Genomic DNA, 21,879 nt, shown 5'->3' with positions numbered 1-21,879 from the left:
TCCTGAAGCTACTCATTTAGTAACTGCCCCCAAACAGCATTGGCTTAGATTTAGCCTAATTATGAGGGTCTCTGTGTGTGAATGGGTGCATGTATAAAGTGGTTTATATCTCATTCTGTCTGTAGATTAGCTCTAAGGAAGAAAGACCTCGGTGAAGAAGTCCCTAGGAGTTGAGCTAGAAGAGTCAGTTTGAGGCCATACTCCCAGGCCAGCCTAGGCTGCATGAGTCCCTGTCTGTTGACGGCTGGGTTGGGGGGCGGATGGATGGATGGATAGCTTCTGTTGGCGTCTTATATAATATTTGATTATAAGATTGGGAGATTAACACTGGTATTAATAGTGCTAATTAAACCTGGTTCTGTTCAGAATTCCCTATTTTCTCTGTGTAGGGTCTTAGGTTCTGTTTGTATCCGATTGAAATGTCCGGATAGCATGTGCTCTTGCTCTCTCTTTTTCTCTCTCTCTCATTGCTTCTGATTTGAGGACTAACTAGTAAGTGACTTTACAGAGTGATTTCCAATTTGTCTGATATTTTTTTCATCGCTGACTTTGAGCATTGTTGGCAAGAATGCTGCAGAAGTAGGTTGTTCTGCTTGCCTCTTAAAGCATGGGACAGTGTTCACTTAGCGTGTCTTACCACCGTGCTGGTCACTTGATAATGGTGGTGTTGAGTTTCTCATTGTAGAGCTATTCTTTCTCTTTATAATTAAGCCTGTTGGGGAAAATAAATTTAGGGATATACAAATGAATACCTTTTTCTCAAACTTAGCCTGCTAATTTTAAAGAACCCATTGGTGACTCGTTTCTACGTTAAATATTGCTATATTGTTTGTCTGGTTGAGATTCCTACCACCACCCTCCACAAGAGTTTATTTTCTTAGTAAGCAAGTGAACTGCTGGGAAGGAGGAAATCTCTCTCTTTTTTTTTTTTAATTGATTTTATTGAGCTCTACATTTTTCTCTGCTCCCATTCCTTCCTCTCCCCTCCCATTCAATCCTCTCCCATGGTTCCCATGCTCCCAGTTTACTCAGGAGATCTTGTCTTTTTGTACTTGAGGGATCTTTTTTAAATGAATTCAGTTTTGAAATAAACAGTTGAAGTTGTGTCTACTTCTGTGTGTGCTAAAGAATGAGTAGGAAGTTAACAGTGAAAGAGATACGCTGTTAGGACCCCTGTTAAATGCTGCCCACCTGAGAGAAGTTCACATCCTAAAGGCACCATCTAAGCTTTAAATTTAAATTTTATTTTTAGAGCTAACACATGAGTTTCTACAAATATTGGAGAAAACGCCTAGTAGGTTGAAGAGGATTCGAAACTGGAGGGTAAGAGAATTGGCAGGATTTAACAAAAGTATATCAATCTGTCACTCCTAGAAGTTGCCTTCCGAACACTTTGAAACGGAATGCTTAAATACTGCACCTTGCAGTATTTCCTAGTACAGTGTGCCACGCTTGGACTGCAGGTGCTCGTAGTTGTTTAATCCTGTGTCTAGTGGACTCTCTATATCATATATCTTTCAATTATTTTTATTCTTAGTCATGGGGCAATTCTTGTAGCTTTACAAGTGAGGCTAAAGCCTACACCAGTTACTATCTCAAGTCCTGGGTTAGAATATAATTGTATCTAATTCTCAAAACTTGCAGTCTTCTGTTACATCCGTTTATTGCCTTAGAGCTTGAGTCCAGGTGGTTTATTTCAATATACTTCCTATAGAGTTTTACAAGCAAAGACTTTATTAAATTTCCGTGCTGTCATTGTTTCTTCTGTTTCTCATTTAACTAGGCTATGGCTAAGAAACCAAAAGTAGATGGACAAGTATCAGAGACACCACTGCTTGGTTCATCTTTGGTCCACAGTTCCCTTTTATTAGATAGTGTCACTGGTGTGCCTGCCAACCCAAGTTTCCAGAAACCTTCAACGTCAACGTTCCCTGCTCCAATACCTCTAAATTCAGGAAATACTTCTGTTCAAGACAGCCGTGCATCTGATAACTTATCAGTGCTGGCAGCAGGAATGCCCAGTACCTCGTACAGTTTGTCATCACACCAAGAATGGCCTCAGCATCCAGATTCAGCCAGGACAGACCCAGGATACACACAGAAACAGGAGGCTACTCTCTCTGGGAGCCAGTACATCAGCTTCCAGCAGGGTCCTTCTGTGACACTTCATTCAGGATTACATCACAGGCCAGACAAAGTTACTGATCATTCATCAGCTAAGCAAGAATATACTCATAAATCTGGGAGCAGTAAGCACCATGGGCCTGTTCCTGCTGTTCCTGGAGTAGTTCCTCAGAAAATGTCTTTAGATAAGTACAGAGAAAAGCGGAAGCTAGAAACCCTGGACCTGGACACAAGGGATCATTACATAGCTGCCCATGTAGAGCAGCAGCACAAACATGGGCCAGCAGTCGCAGGCAGTTCTGTCACTTCTCCCATTAAAATGAAACTTCCCATCGCCAACTCTGACAAACCTGAGAAACACATGGCAGAGAAAAAGGAAAAGAGTGGATCACTGAAGTTACGGATACCCATCCCGCCCCCTGATAAAGGTCCCAGTAAAGAAGAGCTAAAGATGAAGATCAAAGTGTCGTCCTCAGAAAGACACAGCTCTTCAGATGAAGGCAGTGGGAAGAGCAAGCATTCGAGCCCACACATCAGCAGAGACCACAAGGAGAAGCACAAGGAACACCCTGCCAACCGCCACCACAGCAGCCACAAGCATTTGCACATGCACAGCGGAGGTGCTAAGCATCCTGCTGATGGGATGCCGCCCACTGTGCTGAGGAGTCCTGTGGGCCTGGGTCCCGACGGCATCTCCTCCAGCTCCAGTGCAAGGAAGAAGCTGCATATCAACGATGCCTCCCACAACCACCACTCCAAAATGAGCAAAAGTTCCAAAAGTTCAGGTAGTTCATCTAGTTCTTCCTCTGTTAAGCAGTATCTACCCTCTCACAGCTCTGTTTTTAACCATCCCTTACCCCCTCCTCCCCCTGTCACATACCAGGTGGGCTACGGACATCTCAGCACCCTCGTGAAACTGGACAAGAAACCAGTGGAGCCCCACGGTCCTGAGGCCAATCACGAGTACAGTACAAGCAGCCAGCATTTGGACTACAAAGACACATTCGACATGCTGGACTCGCTGCTAAGTGCCCAAGGAATGAATATGTAATCATTTGTTTAGGTCAACTTTTCCTTTGCTTTTTAATTTAAAAATGGTTGGAATGGAAAATTTCCTCCTGGTCCAGCAGTGGTGCCACTGCTTCCATATTTGTAAGTGCTGCTTTTTTCTTCATTCTGAAAAGAAGAGATGATAGTAAACAAGTCTATCTCCACATACGATAGTGTTACAGTACTGTAAACGCATGGAAGATGCAGCTAAGAACATTAGGTTGAATGGCTGGCTGCTGCTAGGAATCTAAGCTGCCTCAAGCTTTTGTTATTTATAATTTGAATACTGTAGCTGTTTTTTGTTGTTGCTTGGCTTTGAATGAGTGTCAATTGTTTTTCTTTTGTGTATTTATACTTGTATGTATGGTTTGCATGTCTCAGTGATAAAGGGATAAAACAGAATACTGACAACTGTTTACAAGAAAGTGGAGAAAAAATGTACATACATTTTTGTATGTTTAGATATTACCATAAATACTCAGGATCGGAGCTGCTTGTAAGTATAACAATATACAGAATAACTTTATTTTCTCTCGTCAGAGTCCATCACTAATCTAAAACACAAGTGGCACTTTTTTATGTTAACCTTAAACTCTAGGCCTTACTGGAAGCCGCTGAGGGGACACTTCACTACTAGACGGGATGCGGTGCCACGGGTGGTCCTTAAAACACTGGGAAGCTCTCAGTTTGCCTTCAGAGGTTCTGACCAGATTGGCTGCAGAGTCAGCCCCTAATTTCTGAAGGCTTGAAGAGGAAAAAAAAATAATAAAGTTTACATACACTTGATGTGAAGTGCATTTAAATGTTTGTTGGCTTGTTGCAGTGCTATAGAAGAGCAGTTAATAATGGGCATGAGGATGACTGTGACTTAACTCACAGGAGCTCCCAGTGAAGAATTGGTCCAGTTCTTCAAGAACTTTGACACTACAGAGTTTAGCAGTGAACAGGGATCACTTTTCCTTTAGCATTTGCAGTGACACCATAGTCTTGAATATACTCTTCCCATGGAGAGAGAGAGTGAGTGAGTGTGGCAGTGAGAAAGAGAGAGATACCATATTTCTTTTTCAGGTAAATGCAGTCTTCCTTATAAAAATGAAATTAAACCTATGCTCTCTTGATTCTTTTATATTCTAACAATAAATAAAAAGAAAACATTGCTGACTGTGCATTGTACCTGCATTTATAGCTTATGGTCATTATCAGGAAAATGTAAGGAAAAGGCCAGCCTCAGGCCAGCCACTGCAGGAGGTTCTACATTCGTTTGCACGTCTTAGTAGCTTCTCATTGAGGTGACGCTTGCACTGTCACCTGACGCCTGGTCAGGAGATAGGCCAACTTGTCTAAATTTTGGTGTAAGCACCAATAGTATGGCTCTTGTCTGTTGCCTAATCTTGAATTTATTTCTGTGGTAAGTCTTAGCTGTTGAGTCTCTTAAAATGGGTCGGATTCAACTTGTCTTGAATCACAATTTTTCTCTGTATATGAACTGTTTTGTTATAAAGCCACTGATCTGTGCACAATTGTAATTTTATGCAAGTATGTTGTGCTTGTAAATATTAGAGTTGAACCTTGTACTCTACTTTTATTTAGCAATTACTTAGTTTGCCAGTAGCTTTTTGGTTTTTTTTTTTTTTTTTAAGAAAATTGTTGATTATTTTGTCAATGTTGTTTGAATTTGGGATGTCAGGAGCCTCTTTGTGGGAACTCAGCCTAGCAGGCTCATCCTCGCTGTTTTGTCTTGCATCAGTAATCTGTTACTATGTGATTTTGTTGCTGTGTGGTGTACTATTGTATCATAAACATGGTGGTTCTGATGCAGTTACAGTGTCACTGTGGTAATAGTCAAGGACTAGCATAGAATTAAACAGTGCAAGGTGAGGGAGGGAAGGGTTTTGTTCTTGGTGACTTAGATGTGAAACCTCGACAGAGCATCATGTGAACTGACATGGGGTGGTCATGCTACTGTATCATTGGGAGTGATGCCAGGAATTTTAATCAGCTTTTGTAAAGAGTATCCAGAAAAGTAGTGAACTTATTTTCAGTGTGACATAGAAAACAATGTGAATATTTAAGGTCTGGGACAATAGTTAAACTTCACTAAGGATTTTCAGAAATGTGTTGGGTTTTTTTGTTTTGTTTTGTTTTTTAGGTATGGGAATAAAGGTAATTTTGTTGAATCTTACTGGTGCTAATGATGGACAGTTAAACAGATAGTGTATATGCTATGGATCAGTACACTTAGTACTGCCAGAATTGACTTTGAAATGCTGTGTGTTCACTTTTCACTCTGTAAATGCAATTCTTTACAATGACTATTTATTAAAAGGCAGTCAGTCATGATTTTTACAGGATTGTGTGAACTGTTCCAACTCTGCAACCTCTGGACAAGATGCTAAAACCACAATGGGGGAAAATGTGTGAATCTTCTTAAGTTTCCTTTCCACTAAAGGAAAACCCTCATATTTCATATCATCATGAATTTGCTTGAAACATCTTGTTTGCATAAAATAGTTCATCTGCATGGTCCCATTAGACTCTACCAAAGAAAAAAGACTCAGTGAATGGACATTCTATATTGTGAGTCTTGTAAGTAGCCATAAATAACCAAAATAGTATCAAACTTAGGTGTGACTTTTCACATGTGCGAAGTACTGTTAAGGTGATACATTTTTGATGAGTTTTTTAATACTTGAAAATATTAAAAAGCATTATCTTTAAATCGTCCTATAAAAGAGTGATTCATTCTTAAGGTGTGTTTCCTTAGGTTCATGACCCTTTTGCAAAAGCACATTGTATCCAGAGGCTTCCTGTCTACCTCTCGCAACCAATTTTCCAAAATCAACATGTGCTTCCTAAATATTTGCCTTAGCTACTAACGTGCAGTTTTCGGGACCAAAGCAAATGAATGTTTGTTTGCAAAAGTCTTCCAGGAGGCCTGTGCTACAAACTCGGTGGCAGTGTCCACTGGTGGAGAAGGCCTTGCCATGTCTTCTAGTTGCAGATAGTAGCGATGAAAGGCAGCGGTGCCAGTCCCGGGTACCCTTAGAGCAGTGGATGTGCATCTCAGTCTTCCCTGGTACTCAGAGTGTTCAGCCTTCTCAGATGTCTTCCGTGGTACGGGGTGTCATGAGTGCATCCTTTGTACCAACAAATAGTAGTTAGACAGGACTCCCAAACTTTTGGGCCTGTCTGTCCTTTTTGTTAGGATTTACTTTAGAGAACCAGCTTGAAATGTTTAATTATAAATACCTTGCCTTAAGAGGTTTCAAAAAGTGTATTTTATCTGCAAAATTAAAATCTGATTTTATTACTTAGCCAGCCTAAGGAATAAGCCATATCTATATATGCATGGACGGAACATGATTTGTTCCTGCATTATGAAGATGGCTCATTTAGATAACATCTAGGAAAAAGGAAACTTTCTGGTTTGAGTTTTTTGAGACACAGTCTTACTCTATAACAAGGATATGGGCTGGCTTTAAATTAATCCATTCTTCTGCTTCCACCCATGCCTGAATCAGTGTTTAAGTTATTTCCAGTCTTATCTGAGTGAAAAAAAGGACTTCAAAAAGTGGGCTTAATTTGCCAGAAGATTCTGAGAATTTCTTTGCTGAGAAAAATCTGGAAACTCTTTGACTTGGTATTTCTCTTGATTCAGCAGTTTCCCCCTCAGGAGCCTCTCTTGGGCAGCAGTAGGATCCACTCACCACGTTTACATAGGGAAGAGTCAGCAAAGCCCACGCTAGGGGAACGTGAGTGGACCCATTTTAACTCTTCTGTGCGTGTTGGTTTAAGATAGGCGGGTTGAAGCATGAATGCATTCCTGGTTTTCTTCATTACTCCATATTGAGACCATTGATACTAGGGTGTGTGTTTAGAATGTAGGCGCTTCTGTACAAGTTGAACAGTTAGGTGAAAGCCTAGTCGGACACTTGCTGGAAATACCTGTCTTTATCATTAGTGATCTTGGTGGTATTGACATGCTCCAACTATGTTCTTTTGTTGTTCCAGTTTTAAATTGTGCCCAGCCAGGTCTTTGTGAGTCCCCTTTCCTGGTCTATAATTCACCATCTTTCCTGCCTGGCCTATTCTTGAGGTGTGCTGACATGCCCAAGACTGCATGGGTAGGGCCAGTTCTGTTCTCATAAAGCAGGCTTTGTCCATTCACTGCAATTCAATAATCTCAAAAGTCAATCCTGTGAACTCTGTAGCTTCCCTTTGTTCCCAAGTTTTGAGAGGAAGCCTCACCTAAAATCCTCCAGTCCATTTAGTAGTTTGTGTTATTTGATTGGCCCAATAATGAGTAGCTTCCCTTGATTACAAAAACCCTGGAGTACCAGTTTGTTGTGGACAGTGGAATTTGGACATGGAAACCCTTGTGGATAATGGAATGAAACAAGAAATGTGTATGCTGGCATGAATTAGCCGTTGAATTTCAGCTTCTCATTACATGAGGAATTCATTATTAATAAAGTCTGTTTATTGACAACCAAATCCAAGGCTAACGTGTTAAATTAATGTGAACCCTAAATATCAGTTCCTGAGGGAAATGGGAAGTTTACTGTGTTGTGAGTTACTCATCCATTCGAGTACCTTAGAACTCACCCAGGAAGGGTCTCTACAGGGTCAGCTTCAAACTGACAGTGGTGGCCATGGGTAAAGGACTGAGTTTTGTGCCCTGTTCTCTCTACAAGCAAGGTCCCATGTAGCCCAGGCTGCCTGACCTCAAACTCAATACAGAGCCGAAACTGGCCTTGAGCCACCCTTAGCAGCATTTCCAAGTGTCACTACTACACACTACACCGCATTTACTCTGCGTTTTAAGATGTTCCTCACTCCACCAGTTCTCTAGTACTTCCTGCCTGAAAGAAAATGAGTTACTCATAATGATAATAAAGTAGAGTTGAGAAGCTTGTTTCCTCTAAAATCCGTTGGGAGGGGCAAGTGCCACTGTATCTCCAACGGAACTGCCTTTGGGAGTCCGTTCACCTAAGCCTGGAATATACAGAGCCTCAACAAAGTAGAAGATAACTGACTCCCAAAAACTGGGGCTCTAACTTCCACATACACTCTTTGGCATACACGCATACACAATGAAACATACAGTGATAACTGCACTGGCTCATGGTCCATGTTAGTAATGTCAGTGTTGGTGAGGTAGACGGGCATCTCTGGGCTCACTGACCAGCTAGTGTAGCCAGACAAATAAGAGACCCTGTAGACAGCACCTAAGGAAATTCCTATCCACATGTGCACCTGCAGCCACCCAAACAAAATTACTTAGGGGTTAACTATGCTTTACTTGAACTTGGCCCCAGTTTACAGGAAGATTTAACATAATGAAGTGAACTATGGGATGTAGTGGTGCACATCTTTAATCCCAGCACTCGGGGAGCAGAGGCAGGCAGATCTCTGAGGTTGAGGCCAGCCTGATCTACAGAGAAGAGTTGCAAGACAGCTACACGGAAACCTGGTCTTGAGAAACTATACACACACTCATTGGAGTAAGCTTGTTTTTGTTCTGCGTGTGTCTCTGTGTACACCTGTGTCTGTGGGTAAGAGGTTGCTATTGGGTACCTTACTCACTGTTTACTGATGTATGTTTTGAGACAATCTCACCAATTGGCTGTCCTGACTGGCCGGCGAGTCCCTATGGTCATCCTGCTCTGCCTTGGCACTGGGGTTATACGTGCATGCCACCTTGTGTGACTTTTTATGTGGGTGCCGGGGACCCACACTCAATTCTTCATGCTTAACACACCAAGCACCTTACTCACTGAGCCATCTCCCTAGCGCTACCAAACTATTTTGAAGGTTTTTAATCCAAAATTGTGCAGGATTCTACATCAACAGAAGTGGGGTTGACTTGTTCGTGTGTTTTGCTGTGGTCTGTAACAGTGAAAACATACCTCGCTCCTCCCTGCTTCCCCAGAGGTCTCAACAATCATGAACAGAAGTAGTCAGTTGCTACAAAGTTCAAAATAGCAAATTGAAACGAGTTCTATCTGGGCAGTGGTAGTACACACCTTTAAGGAAGGCAGATCTCTGCAGAGCCACACAGAAAATCCTGTCTCAGAAAACAACAAAAACTCATTCCCTGTAGTGGGATACCTTGTTCAGCCTTGATAACAGGGCTTGGTCCTGCCTCAACTTTGGTGTCAGACTTTGTGGACTTTCCAAGGAAGACCTTACCCCCTCTGAAGAATGGAGGGGAGCGGGAAATGGGTAGGGAGAGGGAACGGGGGTTGGTATGTAACATGAAAAATAAACTTTTTAAATTAATAAAAAAAAACCTCTCCCTCCCAAGTGCTGGGATTAGCAGGATGCAGCACTACAGCCTGGCTGAGCATAATCTTTAAACAATTCAAGTTTAGTAGACAAAACATCAGACATAGCCTAGCAATATAAAAGTGTATCATCTTCATAATGAAAAGATTTGACTAACTACAGTGGAGGTGACCTCGAGCCAAGTAACCAGAATTCTCTAGCAAGCTTACATGTTGTTTTAGGCTTAGCTAGTTCTCCCTATGAATGTAATTTGACTCACTGAAGTAAGAGCAGCTGTCAAGTCATGTAACTAGAAACCTGCCGGGGAAGCAGCCTGAGGGCTATGACCACATTAAATAATTAAATTATTTGAGCTTTTTTAAAAAATAGTCTAGGACCATTTAGAGCTTGAAAGAAGCCAGGCAGTGGTGGTGCACGCCTTTAATTCCAGCACTCAGGAAGCAGAGGCAGGCAGATCTCTTGAGTTCGAGGCCAGCCTGGTCTATAGAGTGAGTTCTAGGACAGGCTCCAAAGCTACAGAGAAACTGTCTCGAAAAACAAAAGTTTGAAAGATGGGCTAGAGAAATGGCACTGTGGTTAAGAGTTCAATTCCCAGCAAACACATGGTGGATCACAACCATCTGTAAGGAGCTCTGGTGCCCTCTTCTGTCCTGCAGGCATACATGGAATCAGAACACTATATATAATAAATAAATCTTTAAAAAAATTTGAACACAACAGGACGGGCATGTGGTAAATGTCAACAGGAGGAGGGAGCCGTAAGAAAAGTCCTGCCTTTAAGGCTGGGCACAGAGGTGGGCAGCAGCTGGAGAAAGGAGAGGAGGGGAGCTGTCATCGAGTTTTTAGTGCTACGATAAAACACCATGACCGAAAAGCAACTTGGGAGAAAAGGGTTTATCTCAGCTTGCCTTATCACATCACAGTCCTTCACTGAGGAAAGTCAGGACAGGAAAGACAAGGAAAAGAACCTGACACAGAAGCCATATAGGAAGTCTGCCTACTAGCTGCTCACCAACACGGACTCAGTCTATTTTTGTTTATTATTTGTTTTGTTTGTATTTTGGTTTTTCAACACAGGATTTCTTTGTAGCTTTGGAATCTGTCCTGGAACTCACTTTGTAGATCAGGCTGGCCTCGAACTCACAGAGATCTGCCTGTGTCTGCCTCCCAAGTGCTGGGATTAAAGGCGTACGTCACCATTGCCCAGTTCAGCCTGCTTTCTTGGACCACCACTCCTGGGGTGGCACTACCCACAGTGGGTAGGGCCCTCCCACATCCATCACTAAAAAAATGTACTGCAGACTTGCCTATAGGCCAATCTCACGGGGCATTTTCTCTGTTGAGATTCCCTCCTCACGTGACTCTAGCTTGTGTCAAAATGACATAAAAGTAGCCAGTACAGGGGTCTTCGGAGAAACAATGAGGAAGCATCAAAGAAGATTTATTAACAAAAAACACAAAGAAGCAAAAGAAAAATTAGTATGGGTTGTTTTTAAAGGTTTATTTATTATGTATATTATACAGTGTTCCTCCTGCATATATGCTGGCAAGCCAGAAGAGGGCACTAGATCCCATTACAGGTGACTGTAAGCCACCCTGTTGTTTCTGGAATATGAACTCAGGACCTCTGGAAGAACAGCCAGTGCTCTTAACTACTGAACCATCTCTCCAGTCCCTAAAATATATATTTTTAAAACTAGAACTTAGAAGAGTAGGCAGGCTTAGCAGTGAAGATCTGTAAACAGCTATCCAGCTGCTTGAAGACTTCTGCAATCAGGGATGGAAAGAATACAAGGCCCTCAGCTCCTCCTGTTATATGCCCTAAGGTTTCTAGAATGGAAGGTCATTGTGAGATTCCTGGGAAAATTCCAAGTTCTTGTGATCTATTGTTCCAGGAGTCAGTCTGGTAGCTACAGTATGGTGTGTGTGTATACATATCTATGTATATATATGTACACATATATATGTATATATATATATATAATCATGTGTGTGTGTAATATATGATATATATTTCTGCCAGGTACCAGGTTGGTCAGCAATCCCTAGGATCTCTCACCCTACTTTCCCCACTTCCTCCAGACTTCTTTTGCAAGATTTAAGTCGTGGGTGGCTGAGTAGGTAACCCAGTGGTTAAAGCGCTCATTGTCCAAGCTTGAGCACCTGAATTCAATCCCCCACACCCAAGTTAAAAAAAATCAGTGGGGAGGAGCTGGAGCTGGCTCAGCAGAGTCAATAGCATATGCTACTCCTGCAAAGGATCTGGGTAGAATTCCTAGCACTCCTATCGGGTGGCTCACAACTACCTGTAACTCCAGTTTCGGGGCATCTGACGTCATCCGGCCTCTGTGGACACCTGCGCTCGCATGGTGTACATGCATACACTCGGGCACACATAAAATCATTTAAAAAAAATCACAAGGGAGGTGAAGATGGGATCCCTGGGGCTGGCAAGCCAGCTAGTCTTGCCAATGGGTGAGCTCCAGGTCCAGTGAGAGACCCTGCCTCAAAAGATAGAGCAGCAGAGGAAGCCACTTAATGCCAGCCTCTGACTTACACACGTAAACACACATCAGCAGACACAGACACATGCACAGATAAATAAGCATAGTATCAGGTAAAATGTGTGCGGTTTATTTTAAACTATTTTTTTTTTTTTTTTTTTTTTTTTTTTTTTTTTTAGTTTTTCGAGACAGGGTTTCTCTGTGGCTTTGGAGCCTGTCCTGGAACTAGCTCTTGTAGACCAGGCTGGTCTCGAACTCACAGAGATCCGCCTGCCTCTGCCTCCCGAGTGCTGGGATTAAAGGCGTGCGCCACCACCGCCCGGCTAAAATGTGTGCGGTTTATTTTAAACTATTAAAATTAAAGGAAGTAAGCCAGACATGGTGATGCACGTCTTTCATCCCAACACTCCAAGGCAGAGGCAGACTGCTCTCTGTAAGTCTGATGCCAACCTGGTCTACATAGTTCCAGGAGAGTCAGGGCTACAGAGTGAGACCCTGTTCAAAAAAATTAAAAGAAATATGTAAAGCAATAGAGATAGTTCTTAGGCAATCAAAATTGTAAACACTGGAATATGGTTTTGGTGGGTTTTTAAAAAGTATTATTATGAAATTCTTCTCTTGCACATAGACAGTCATGCCTGAAGTTTAAGATCAGTTTGTAATTAAAACTTGCCATCAATGCTGCAGGATCTGGTTAGATTGGGCTAGGTTGAATTTATCATAGGAAAATACATCCCTTAACCATCATTCCCCACAGCAGAGCCAGGAGTGGGGATGGGGAGTCTAGACTGGGAAGATGGTGTATGCTCACTGGCTTCTCTTCAGGAAGGAGTGCTTCAAGAGCTGGAGAGCAGAAGGCCTCTCGTGCTGGTCCCTAAGAGGGAGAAAACACATTAGAAGCGGCACACGGTAACATGACCACTACCTCAATCTGTGTGAGTCTGATGCAATTATGAAGACGGAGGCACAGGAACTGAGAGATGGTTCAGTTCAGTAAGTACCAGCTCTTGTTGCTCTTGCAAAGGTCGCTAGTTCATTTCCTGGTACCCATGTTGGGTGGCTCACAACTACCTGTAACTCCAACACCAGGAGATCTGGTGCCCTCTTCCAGTAATCTCCTCAGGCATCCACACATGCTGTAGACACCCCCACACACATTAATCAACTTAAAGATGGAGGCACAACTGCCGATCCAAGGGACCGGCTCGAGCTTCAACTCCAGCTTTTAACTGTAGTCTCAGGCAGGTGACACACACTTCGCTCCCCTGTAAAGTGAGGATTAACGGCAATACCTACAGACCGGGGCTGTACTGGTGGATGAAGTGTTTGTCTAGCATATACAAGGTCCTAAGGACTGTGCAAACCGGACCTGGTTGTGCTCACCCATAATTCAGTACCTAGGTGGAAGCGAAAAGATCAGAGAGAGTCAAGGCTATCCTTGGCTAAGCATGGACTTGTGGAGCTTGAGAGCATCCTGGGCTACATGAGACCTTGTCTCAAGTTTTTAAAAAATTTTTTAAACCTAACTTGTTAGAAGAATTAAATAAATATCTAACTTTAAAAAATAATTCACTGGGCAGTGGTGGTGGCGCACACCTTTAATTCCAGCACTGGGGAGGCAGAAGCAGGCGGATCTCTGTGAGTTCGAGGCCAGCCTGGTCTACAGAGTGAGTTCCAGTACAAACAGGGCTACACAGAAAATCCCTGTCTCAAGAAAAAGCAAACAAACCAAAGCATTCAAAATTTGAAAGACCTTTAAAAGTAGGTGGTTGAATTGTTTGGGTGTGTCTGTTTGTTGAGACAGGCTTTCACGTGTCTCATGCTGGCTTTGAACTTCTGATTCTTACACCTCCACCTCCTGAGTGCGGATTCTACCGGCATCCAGCATACCCAGTGTATGTGGTACTGGGGATTGAACCCAGGACTTTGGGCATGCTAGACAAGCATTCTGCCAACTCATCGCCAGCCGCTGAAACAGAACTTTGAATGGGCCACACGTCATGAAGGGAATAATTGCTTCTTCTCCCTTCTTTGACTTTCTTACCTGGTCAGGCACAAGCGCACAAAGTCTGCAGCAGCTTCTGAGAACCGGTCAGGGAGAGGAGGCATTAGGCCTCTGTGGGCTCCAATGTAAAACATTGCTGCCATCCTATCCATGGAAGCCAGAGGAGGCTTCCCGGTGGCCATTTCAAACACGGTGCAGCCAATGCTCCATATATCTGATTTCCTTCCGTAGCCAGACTCATTGATGACCTCAGGGGCCATCCAGTATGGTGTCCCGCGCATGGACTTCAGCATGTCACTGTGAGTGCCATTTAAGCCTGCCCAGGCCAATCGCTTGGCACAGCCGAAGTCAATCAGCTTTATTGTTCCCGTTGGCATGAGCATGACGTTGTTTCCCTTGATGTCTCGATGGACCACACAATTCTCATGGAGGTAAGCAACGCCTTGCAGGATCTGTCTTGTGTATTTACAGAACACCATCTCAGGCAGGGGCCCGAAGCGGTGTATAATACTAGAGATGGAGCCGCCGGGGACAAATTCCATGAAGATGCTCACTGTGTTCTCCTCCAAGCATGTCCCTAGGTAAGCCACTATGTTTACATGCTTCAGAGCCTTCAGCAGATCCACCTCCTCCTGCAGCTTCTGGTATTCTTTTTCAGTGGCCAATGTATCAGAAGTATCCAGGGCCACCTGCTTTACAGCGATCAGCTGCCCTAGGCTGGTAAGCCCGCAGTAAACCTACAAACAAGCCAGGACGTATTATTGAATTCGTGACAGCGCAATATGTTCAAAGGTGCCTTTTTCCTCACTTCCCAAATTGATTTTGTCCTCTAAGTCAATCCATCCCTGACTTGAGTGATAAATAGTTAAGCAAACTCTGCATTGAGATGGCGGTGAGCAAGCGTGATGAGCAGGTAGCACAATGATTTATCATCCACCAGCCATGTAGTGTTAGATGAGTTTGTATAATTTTTTTGCTGCTTGTCTTGCTTTTTTAAAGCTGAACATTTTGACACGTGCCTTTATCTCACCACGTGGGAGACAGAGGCAGGAAGATCTCAGTCAGTTCAAGGACAACCTAGTCTACAGAGTTGCAGGTCAGCCTGGTCTACAAAGCTACAGGTCAGCCTAGTCTACAGAGTTGCAGGTCAGCCTGGTCTACAAAGCTACAGGTCAGCCTAGTCTACGGAGTTGTGGGTCAGCCTGGTCTACAGAGTTGTGGGTCAGCCTGGTCTACAGAGTTGTGAGTCAGCCTGGTCTACACAGTTGTGGGTCAGCCTGGTCTACCCAGTTGTGGGTCAGCTAGGCTTACATAGTGAGACCCTGTCTAGAAAAAGATTGTCTTTTTATTTTTATTCATGTAATTGTGTGTGTATCTTACTTGCATGTATCTCTTTGTGTGTGTGTGTGTGTGTGTGTGTGTGTGTGTGTGTGTGTGTGTGTGTGTGGCAGAAGAAGTTGGATCACCTAGAACTGGAGTTATAGATGGTTATGAGCTGCCCAATGTGGAAGAGGCAGGGAATGGAACTCAAGTCCTCTAGAAGCACAGAAAGTGTTTTTAACTAACAAGCCATCTCTCCAGCCTTTCTCTTGTCTTTTGAAGACCATGTCTTATGTAGTAGCTTAGGGTACCTCAAACTCACTTTGTAACTGAAGATGACCTTAAACTCCTGATTCTTCTGCCGTTTCCTCCAGAGTGCTAGGATTACAGTGTGTCTCGCTGCACCAGATGTGGTCAGATGTGTCTGTGGAGTTGTGTGTGCAAATGGATGCCAGGGGCTGATGTCAGATATCTCACTCAATTGCTTCTCTTATTTATTTACTTATTTATTTTGAGACAGAGTCTCTCTCTAAACATAGAGTTCTCCAATTAGGTTAGCCATTGAGCCCTAAGGCCCCTCCCGTCCCTTCCTCCCCTGTGCTGAAATTGTAGGTGTGTGGCACAGCACCTAGTTTCTATCTAAGCACTGGGGATCAGACTCGGGTCCTCACTTTACCAACTGAGCCATCCCTCCATCCTCCCTTAAAACCAACATGACATTTGCCTCATGTATTTCTCTGATGAGAATATTAGGTGCTGGTCTGGGAAAGCCCCTCACCAAAAGATACACCAGCGTTAAGTCAGAATAGAGTCCTCCAGAGGGAGAAGGAAGCAGGTCCTGTAATGTGCTCTCGGATGTGCCCTGGGGCTCATGTTCATCTCACCTTCTTGTGGGTTCCTGAAGTGTCCCCAGCTAAAGACCCACAGATTTGGGTTAGGGTCAGTCTTTTCTTCACCTGTCTATTCAGTACTCTTTAGACCACCAAAACTTTAGGGGGTCATTTATGCAATTCCTCAAATACAAAGAACAGCATTAGAGTTTGTCCCCATGTAGTAAGTCTCCCTGTTTCCACTGCTATGGTGAGCTTCTGGAGGGATAGATTTCCTTCCCAATAGGTTCATGATGATGGCTACTATTGACTAGCAACTTGACAGGATCTAGATTCATCTACAAGACTCACATCTGGGCATGTCTGTGAGGGAATGTCTAAATTTGGTTAACTAACCCTGCATGCGGCTGGAACCATCCCATGAACCGGGGTCCTGGACTGAATAAAAAGAGAAAGGGAGCTGAGCACAGCATCCATCTCTCTGCTTCCTGACTGCGGATGCTGTCAGCAGCTGCCTCATGCTCCTGCTACCAGGACTTCCTCCTCGTGATGAACTAGACTCTCCAACTGTGAGCCAAAATGAATCATTGTTTCCTTAAACTGATTTGTCCCGTGTCTTGTGGAAGCAATGAAAAAAAGTTAGGGTAGGGCTTGAACTTGGAATGCAGAGGGGCTGGAAGTGCAATGGGTCACTGCCTGAGAGCAAGAGCCAGGGCAGAGCCCGTGAGACAGCCCATCTTGAGGAAATGGTTAAGTCTCTAAAACCACCCATGCCAACATCAAATCAATACCACACCTTTCAGATGCATAGAGAAAGAAATATATTCCTCTTGAAGGAAGTCTGGGTTTTTCTGTAGCTTCCAGCTGAAAATGCTCTAAGTACAGAGAGTGAGGAGAGAGGGGTGGGGACGGATGGAGAATTCTAGCATCAAGGTTCAAGGTGAACTTACTGTGCCGTATGCTCCTCTCCCAAGGACCTCACCCTTGGTCCAGAACACCGCCTCTTCGTGTTTTAAACTCTTGTCAGAAAGTGTCTTCTTTTCATTTGAGTTCAGGAAGTTTTCCTCCTTGTCATATATTCTGAACCCATTAATACACCTCTGGGAAAATGAGAAAAGAATTACCATTAAACTCTAGCTTGTTGTGAGGAGTTGATGAGAATGCAAGAGATCTGCCTCCTCTTCTTCCTCCTCTTTTAAGACAAGTATCAGGTAGCCCAGGCTGGCCTCCAACTTACTATGTAACCAAGGATGACCTCAAACTTTTGACCCTACTGCCTTTATGCCCCAAGTGCTGTGATTACAAATAATGCCACCTCATGCAGCCCTGCATGCAGCCCACCACACCCGCATGCAGCTGCAGTCCACCACACCCACGTGCAGCCTCAGCCCACCACACCTGCGTGCAGCCCACCACAGCCATGTGCAGCCTAGAGTAGCTATGAGTATATGTGGTCCAACACAAAATCATGAACTTAATTCAAACATTGTGAGATTTGTTTGTTTTTGTTAAGCAATCATGAGGGTGTAGAGCTGACTGTCAACTTTGTAACTGTATGATGATCACTAGAAATTATCTGCCATTGGTTGAAAATGTCATCATTGAACACAATACAGACCTACTTAAATAGTTTTGCTCTGTTAATCTACTCCAGGTGATCTCAAGTTAGAGCGTCAAACTAGCTAAATTCCAGAAGACCACAATGAGAACTGGGAATGCGGCTCAACAGGTAGAGTCCCTGCTTAGCATTCATTTCCAAAGCCCTGTGTTCCATCCCCAGCACCACATAAACCAGGCAGAAGCAGGAGGATTAGAAGTTCAAGGCCTGGAGCCTACATGGAACCAACCTAAGCCGTCTACATATATGTAACAGTTGTGTAGCTTGGTCTACCTGTAGGACTCCTAGCAGTGGGAACAGGGACTGTCCCTAATGCTTTTGACTGGCTCTTGGGACCTTGTTCCTCATACTGGATTGCATTGCTCATTTTAAATACAAGCAGAAGTGCTTAGTCTTATGACAAGGTGACATGCCATGCTTTGCTGATACCCATGGGAGGACTGCCCCTTGCTGAAAAGAAGCAGAGGACAAGTGGGTTCAGAGGGAGTGTAGATGCGGAGGGAATGGGAGGGAGGAGAGAACTGTGGTTGGGATGTAAAGTAAATTCATAAAAAAGAAAAAAAAAGTTTAAGGTCATCCTCGGCTACGTAATGAGTTCAAGACCAGCCGGGCTACAAGAGACCTTGTCTCAAAGAAGAAAACAGACACAGTAAAGAATTGTAGCCTAAGCCTGGCGGTGGTGGCGCATGCCTTTAATCCTAGCATGGAAGGCAGAGTCAGGTGGATCTTCTTGAGTTCAAGGTCAGCCTGGTTTGCAGAGAGAGAGGGGGGGGGAGGAAGGGAGAGAGGGAGGGGGAGAGGGAGAGAGAGAGGGAGAGAGAGGGAGGTAGAGAGAGGGAGAGAGAGAGATCCAGGACAGCTAGGGCTACACAAAGAAACCCTGTCCCAAAAAACCAAAAAGAAAAAAATTACTATTTGGGATTCATGATTCTTTATTTAAAAAATAAGAATTTTTAGGGGGCAGCAAGATGACTCAGTGAAGTGGTTCTCAACTTCTGGGTCCCACCCTCACAGTGGACTCATACCAGATATTTACATTATGATTCATAACAACAGTATCAAAATAACGGTTATGAAGAAGCCACGAAATAATGTTATGAGAAAGGGTCACAGCATTCGGAAGGTTGAGAACCACTAACTCAGTGAAAGGCAGCACTAAGTCTGATGATCTAAATTTGATCCTGGGAGCCGAACTGATGGAAGGAGAAAGAAGACCCAAAAGGAGTCCTCTGACTTCTACCCATATGTCATGTCACATGTGTGCATTTGTGCACTTGCCAACACACACACACACACACACACACACACACACGTAATTAAAAATAAGGGTTTTGAACCAGATTGTCTCTGAGGTTCTTCCCCTCAGCACACCTCTGATTCCAATGAGACCAACCTGCAGTTTGACGTTTGCTGTCTCTCTGTCCAGCTCTTCGATGGTATTCCCTCTGCTAGTGAAGACAAGGTTCAAGTTTGCTGCATCTGCCTCCTTTGTCGTTCTTTGGCAAGAGCCGTTATCTGTCTCATCAAGTGCTAACAGTTCTTCAACTAGACAACCTAGCAACTCATCCGTCAATTCTTCATTCTTTACTGGGTCTAAGATTTCTTGTGAGCTATTTCCAAATGTTTGATATGTGACAGAGTTATTTTCTAAGCTATCCTGATCCAAAGAACGTGTCCAGTGTTGTTCTGTGGGGGAAGGTGCACTTTCTAGGTTCTCGTGGAAAGAGACACTCGAAAAGCTCACGGGTGTTTTAGACTTGTCTGAAAGACTATCGAATTCCAGGTAATCCAGGAACACCTGGTCAGCATTTCCTTTGTCAAGAGAGTCTAGATCCTGTGTTTCTGGTGACACAAGCTTGCCTAAACTCTTGTTGCTAAGCACAGCCCAGCTGTTTTCCGAAGGGACGAGCAGGGTCTGGTGGTGCCGCTGTTCAAGCTCCTTCACATCTCCAAAGCTTTGGGTCAGTATATCACTAGCAAAAATGCCTGCTTCATGTGCAACTTCCTCTGTGAAGATTTCCTCAACAATGGACAGATCCAAGACAGGAGGCGTTTCTTTCTCTTCAGGGGATTGCTCAGGGATTGGCGTCAAGTTTGAGAGCTGAACTTCATTTTGGGGAGACCAGAAAAGCCATTTCCTGAAGATTTCATCTGCCAATCTGGTTCTGAAACGCCACACTCTGCATGGCTACCCGAAGCCTTGCAACCCTTTTCTTTAGAATTAACCCTCTGTGCTTTTCCTTGAGACCAAGGGAAGGCTTTGGGGTTTAACATGTGGTCTCTTCTGAAGTCTTGCTCTGCTATTGCGGCTTCTGTCACTTTGGGAAGGCTGGCATTTACTGGTGATGCATCGGCCTGGTGGAGCTCTGCATATCTCATGGTAATATCTGTGTTCATGCCTTTCTGCCTCTCGAATGTGACTATAAATAGGAGTCCCAAACATCTCGTAGATTCCTGGTCCATTGGAAGTCGAATTGATTTCTTTGAACATGTCACTATACTTCAAATCCAGGAAGTGCCGTCTTGGGTCTGTTGTTTCAACTGAGAGAGGAACACTTGGCTTTTTTATACCTGAGTTTTTACTGATTCTAGGAAATGCTTGTTTTTTGGGTTTCTGGGTCTGATGTGTTGATTTCTTCTTTTCTGTCAGAGGCGCTCTCCTTTGAAACTTGGGTGACAGATGAGGTCTGAAGTCCGTGTGTTCCAAAGCAGGGAAAACTTGAGTTTTTATGTTGTTTGTATGCCTGTTGGGCTTCATGGAAGCTTGAATAGAAACGGCGAGAGTGGGAGGCAGTCTGCTTCTTGCCTTGGTCCTTGAATCCAACTTGGCTCTGTGAGTATTTGCCTGGAGTTTGTCCTGCTCTTGTTGAGCAAGTGTGTTGAAACTCTTGCTATTCTGCACTGTGTGCTTTCTCTTTTGGAGGTTTGGTTTGGCTGTGGCTGGCTCCTTGGCTGTTCCTTCTCCAGGGAATGCAGTTTGGATAAGAGGCATCATTCCATTCGTTTCTGGTTTGGTTGATTCCTCTGCTGATATTTTTTTGTTCTGTTCTGTGTCTTCTAGGAGCTCCTCAGTGGGGCCATCAGAGTTCATACCAGGTACGTTCTTAAGAACACTAACCTCTCCTAACACAGCGTGTGGTTCCGTTGCGCTGGCTTTGGGTAAAGAGTTGCTTTTGGGACCTTTCTCGTGTCTGCTCTCTTTTTCCACAGCTGGGGTTATTTCCACATTCGAGGCGTCCAGCGGCTTGCTGGGAGTGGTGTACACAACTTCTGAATCTTGTTTCAAACTCTCTGCTGTTGAGCCCTCTCTTTTGCTCGATGAAGGATCCTGGGAGTCCTCACCCCCTTTCCTCATCTCACTAGCATGGCACTCGTCACCCGTCTCCTTCCCCACGGGAAGGTTGCCTTCGCTGACTCTCTCACAGGAGACCAAAGCTGGCCCTTCTTCCAAGCAAGAGGTCTCAGTTTTGTTCCATCCTTCCGCTTCCTGGAAGGGCCAACTCTCTGCCACTCCCCCCTGTCTTCTGGGATGGTCCCCCTTCTGGAAAGAGAACAAGTTTCTAGACCAAATGGCACTGTCAGAAGCCCTGAGGCTCTGTTCTGCTGGTCCCTTCCATGTGACATCTTGATGGTTTTTTGATGAGCTAAACTCAGTTGACTGGCTAAGAGGTTCCAAGAGCTTAGGTACAGAGGGGGTGAGGCTTGGAACTCTTCTCTCCCTGTGTCTTGGGAACTTGTGATTCTTTTCCACATCAAAGACACAAGATCTCATGGGCAGGAGTGATAGCGGTGGCAGCAGAAACTAAAAAAAGAGAAAGAAAATAATAAATGCAGAAAAATATCTAAGTACCATATTCCCTGACTTAAAGACAGAAACCAGGCTGGTCTCAAACTTGAAAATCTGCCTGCCTCTGCTTCCATTGAATTTTTTTTTTCAGAGTTGGGGATCAAATCCAGGGCCTGCGCATACTGGGCAAATGCTCTACCACTTAGCCACATCCGGCTACATCAATATGTCAACAGGCCAGAAAGAGCACACTCTTTTTTAAGGTAGGGTTTCTCTGTAACTTTGGAGCCTGTCCTGGAACTAGCTCTTGTAGACCAGGCTGGCCTTGAACTTTCAGCGATTTGCCTGCCTAT

At 44.0% G+C, this 21,879-nt stretch overlaps 2 protein-coding genes across 8 annotated transcripts in view; one reads left to right on the top strand and one right to left on the bottom strand.

Annotated features, from left to right (window-relative positions):
- The window catches only part of Ccnt2 (cyclin T2), a 33,313-nt gene extending 25,645 nt beyond the window's left edge, over positions 1 to 7,668 (top strand). For 6 of the 7 annotated variants that reach the window (XM_038350219.1, XM_038350216.1, XM_038350217.1 and 3 more), the window contains 2 exons: positions 1,253 to 1,323; positions 1,784 to 7,668. In XM_038350219.1, coding sequence (XP_038206147.1) covers positions 1,253 to 1,323; positions 1,784 to 3,175 — 1,463 coding nt within the window. In that variant the 3' untranslated portion in view covers positions 3,176 to 7,668. The remainder of the gene's footprint in view (positions 1 to 1,252; positions 1,324 to 1,783) is intronic. The other variant, XM_038350218.1, reaches the window with a different exon arrangement.
- Positions 7,669 to 12,773: 5,105 nt separating this feature from the next.
- The window catches only part of Map3k19 (mitogen-activated protein kinase kinase kinase 19), a 35,148-nt gene continuing 26,042 nt past the window's right edge, over positions 12,774 to 21,879 (bottom strand). Inside the window, 7 exon segments of the mRNA XM_038350180.1 lie at positions 12,774 to 12,840; positions 14,011 to 14,708; positions 17,072 to 17,221; positions 19,133 to 19,867; positions 19,870 to 19,961; positions 19,964 to 20,005; positions 20,008 to 21,541. Coding sequence (XP_038206108.1) covers positions 12,774 to 12,840; positions 14,011 to 14,708; positions 17,072 to 17,221; positions 19,133 to 19,867; positions 19,870 to 19,961; positions 19,964 to 20,005; positions 20,008 to 21,541 — 3,318 coding nt within the window.

The sequence above is a fragment of the Arvicola amphibius genome, chromosome 12, assembly GCF_903992535.2.
Source record: "Arvicola amphibius chromosome 12, mArvAmp1.2, whole genome shotgun sequence".
NCBI classification, from domain to species: Eukaryota; Metazoa; Chordata; class Mammalia; order Rodentia; family Cricetidae; genus Arvicola; species Arvicola amphibius.
The sequence above is the reverse complement of the archived record's forward strand: the minus strand, read 5'-3'. Positions and strand labels throughout refer to the sequence as shown.